Source organism: Haemaphysalis longicornis, unplaced genomic scaffold (assembly GCF_048455015.1).
Source record: "Haemaphysalis longicornis isolate Haplotype H1 unplaced genomic scaffold, Haemaphysalis longicornis Haplotype H1 scaffold_2, whole genome shotgun sequence".
Taxonomy (NCBI): Eukaryota; Metazoa; Arthropoda; class Arachnida; order Ixodida; family Ixodidae; genus Haemaphysalis; species Haemaphysalis longicornis.
Genome location: NW_027526295.1, coordinates 6792305 through 6795519, shown reverse-complemented (window position 1 = coordinate 6795519; position 3215 = coordinate 6792305). Strand labels below are relative to the sequence as shown.

The window sequence follows — 3215 nt, the reverse complement described above, 5'->3', positions numbered from 1 at the left end:
TCATTCCGTTCATTCATTCCTTACCAGCTTCGCGAGGTCAGGTTAGTGTGGGTCCCTGGTCACGCAGGGATAATCTTCAATGAAATGGCAGACCAATTAGCCAATTTGGCTCTTGGGGGTCCTGCCGTCGTGAATTGCCCAGTTTTCTTTTGGGGGCGAGGTTCAGACGCCTTCAAGTTTTACAAATTAATCGGCAAGATGCCCTTCGTTCATGCTCCGACTATATTCACCTGTCTCACTTATGGAAGCCTAAATTCTGCGAATCTCGTAAATGTGAGGTCGCAATCACAAAATTTCGTTGCAGAATCCCTGTAGTATCCGGAATTTTCGCATCTCGGCGTTTCGGGGATTCTACCACCAGGGGGGGCTAACCCCGGGGTTAGCCCAATTATAGCGAAGTAGCGGGCTTTGTGTGACGGGCGACGTAGGCCTAGGGGTTGGCCGAACAATGGCCCCTAAGACGAGAAAGGGCACTGGGGACGAGGACCAGGTGCAGTGCCAAGAGTGCCTGCGCTGGTGCTACTTGGGGGAGACGACGTTCGAGCGCGTGGCCGACGCGAAGAAGGCGCCCTTCGAATGTAGGCCTTGCGAGCGGGCAAGACTGGGCTTCGAACGCCTTGAGAAGCAGCTGAATGCGAGGGTGGAGGAGCTGGAGGGCTACCTGAGGGAGGAAAGAGAAGCGCGGGTGGCTCTCGAGGCGCAAGTGGCCGAGCTTGACAAGGCGGGGCAGGCGAAGGCCGCCCATTTGGTGCGCACGGTGGCCGAACTGGACGAAGCTCGGGAAAAGCAGGCCCAGCTTGAAAAGCGGGTGGAGGAGCTCGTGACTCCAGCGGCAGGAGACGACGCGAGTGCGCGGGCTCAGCACGAAGAGCGGCACGCCGGCGAGAACGCAGAGCCCCAGGGGGCGAGTGATGCTGCGCGCACGAGTGGTGTCCGTCGACGCAGAGCGGACTCGGGAAGCAAAGAAAGCCCCGAGGCGACGCCGGGAAGGGGTGGATCACCAGCCAGGTCATTTGCTGCCGTGGTCAACCACAGCAGACCCCGAACACCTGCAAAAGTGCCGGTTAAAGGCGAGAGGAGGCGCCAAGTCATCGTTGTCGGCGACTCCAACATGGCCAGGGTGGGAGAGGTGATTAAGGGGAGGGTGGGAGACGACGAACGCGTGAAGGTTAGTAAGCTTCCCGGAAAAAGAGTCGGGGAAGTAATGCAACAAGCGAAGGGGCAACTGTGGGATAGAATGGAGGACCGCAGCTTGGTGGTGATAATGGGGGGTGCGAACGATGTGTTGCAGGGGCGCGGGGGAGGGTTCGCAAGGCAGATTGCGAAGGGGGTCACCGAGCTGAGGGCGGTCTCGGAGGATGTGCAGATTGCGGTTTGCACGGTGCCGGAGGTGCAGAAACAAGGGGTCCACGTAGAAAGGGCGGTGGTTGCGGCAAACAGGGAGCTTTGGACCCTGGGTAAAACGATGAAGTTTGAGGTGGTCAACCTGAACCGGGACCTGGTCCGAGCAGGCCGCAACGGGGCGTTTGTGTTCGACGGCATACACTTCAGTGGCCGTCTAGCTGAGCCTGTAGGGCACCGACTGGCGGCCCGCGCAGTGACTTTTTTAGGGGGGCCCCGAACGTTCAAGAAGAAGGCGGACTGAGTGGAGGCGGTGGCGAAAGGCAGGAAGGAGGGGGCACTGATGCACGGCGACGGAAACGTAAAGCAAAGAAAAGGAAAATAAACCGTGGAACTAAAATTAGTTATATAAATATGCAAGGCGGCCGCAAGCAGGAAAAATGGATTGAGATACAAACCCAACTCGAGAAAGAAGAAATTGACGTGTACGCCCTGACTGAAACCCACCTGAGAGATATGGAGGAGCCACCAGTGATGGATGACTACGTATGGGTGGGGTGCAACAGGGCAGCGGGAGAGAGGAAAGATGGGGGCGTGGGCATGTTGATTAGGCGAGGAGGGAATTGGCAAAGGGAGAATCAGGGCTGTAAGGAACACTTATGGGTTTGTGGAATTGTGGGTGGAAAAAAGACACGGTTGGGAGTGGCCTATCTGTGGACAGGGAATGACGCCAGAGAACAAAATAAAGAGTTGGTGGAGTGCCTCAGGAAGGACATTACGAAATTTAAAGAATCCGGCGAGGTGATATTAGAAGGCGACTTAAATGCCCACATTGAGGATCTAGATGGATATACGGACTATAGCGGCTCAATGGTTCTAGATATGTGTGAAGAACAGCAACTGGTAATAGTTCACCGGGAGCATAAATGCGACGGGCAGATAACGTGGCAAAGCGGCAATAGACAGTCTTGCATAGACTACGGCCTGGTCTCAGAGCACACGTACGAACGGTTGAACCAAATGACGATAGATGAAGAAGGAGAACACAGCCTGGGCAGCGACCACAGGCGCATAATCCTGAAATTTGACAGTGGAGGGGCTAGGCAGGAAACACCGGAGGGTGGGCTCCCGAAATTGAGCGAAAAGCAGATAGCAGACATCGTCAGTAGCATCGAAAGAGAATTAGAGGCCCAGCCCACGAAGGTGTGGGAATATGACGAGGTTGTGAGTTGTATACAGAGGGAAATATACAAAGTAAGGAAACAAAACCGCTGGCGAGGTAAAAGGAAACCACGAGGCTGGTGGGACAAGGAAATTAAACTGGCTATTGAAGAGCGACAACGGGCTTCTAGATTGCACAGAAAGGCAAAACAAATGGGATATCAGGAGGAAGAGGTGCAGTTACGGTGGAGCCGGTACCGAGAAAAGAAATTTGAGGTGCAAAAACTGGTACAAGCGAAGATTAAAACTGCGAGTGAGAAATGGGTATCAGGTATACGTAAGAAGGATAAGAGCGCCCCCCAAAAATTCTGGAATCATTTAAAAGCATCGGGAACGACGAGGTGCAGACTCAGATACAGGACGGGGATGGTAACGTTCTCCTGGGGGACAGCGCATTAAAATACCTACATGGAGTCATAGCAAATACTTTCGGCCAAACACGCGAGATATCGGCTACCCGGACACATGTGGCCAATAGAAGAGCGGCAGAAAAAAAATTCAATATCGAATTTTTGGATTGGAAAAAGGCAGAACACAGTGTTCCCAAAAGTACGGCAACAGGACCGGATGGTATCCCAATAGAGATTATCAATCATTTGGGACCAGCGGGAAAGACGCACTTGTGTAGAGCCATTGAGCGCGCTATAAAATCC

General features: G+C 53.8%; 1 protein-coding gene across 1 annotated transcript; it reads left to right on the top strand.

The window, feature by feature from the left end:
- The first annotated feature begins 448 nt into the window (after positions 1-448).
- On the top strand, positions 449-1645 carry LOC144166957 (uncharacterized). The gene has a single exon (XM_077696390.1). The coding sequence runs from the start codon at positions 449-451 to the stop codon at positions 1643-1645; it is 1197 nt and encodes a 398-aa protein (XP_077552516.1).
- Positions 1646-3215: the final 1570 nt, after the last annotated feature.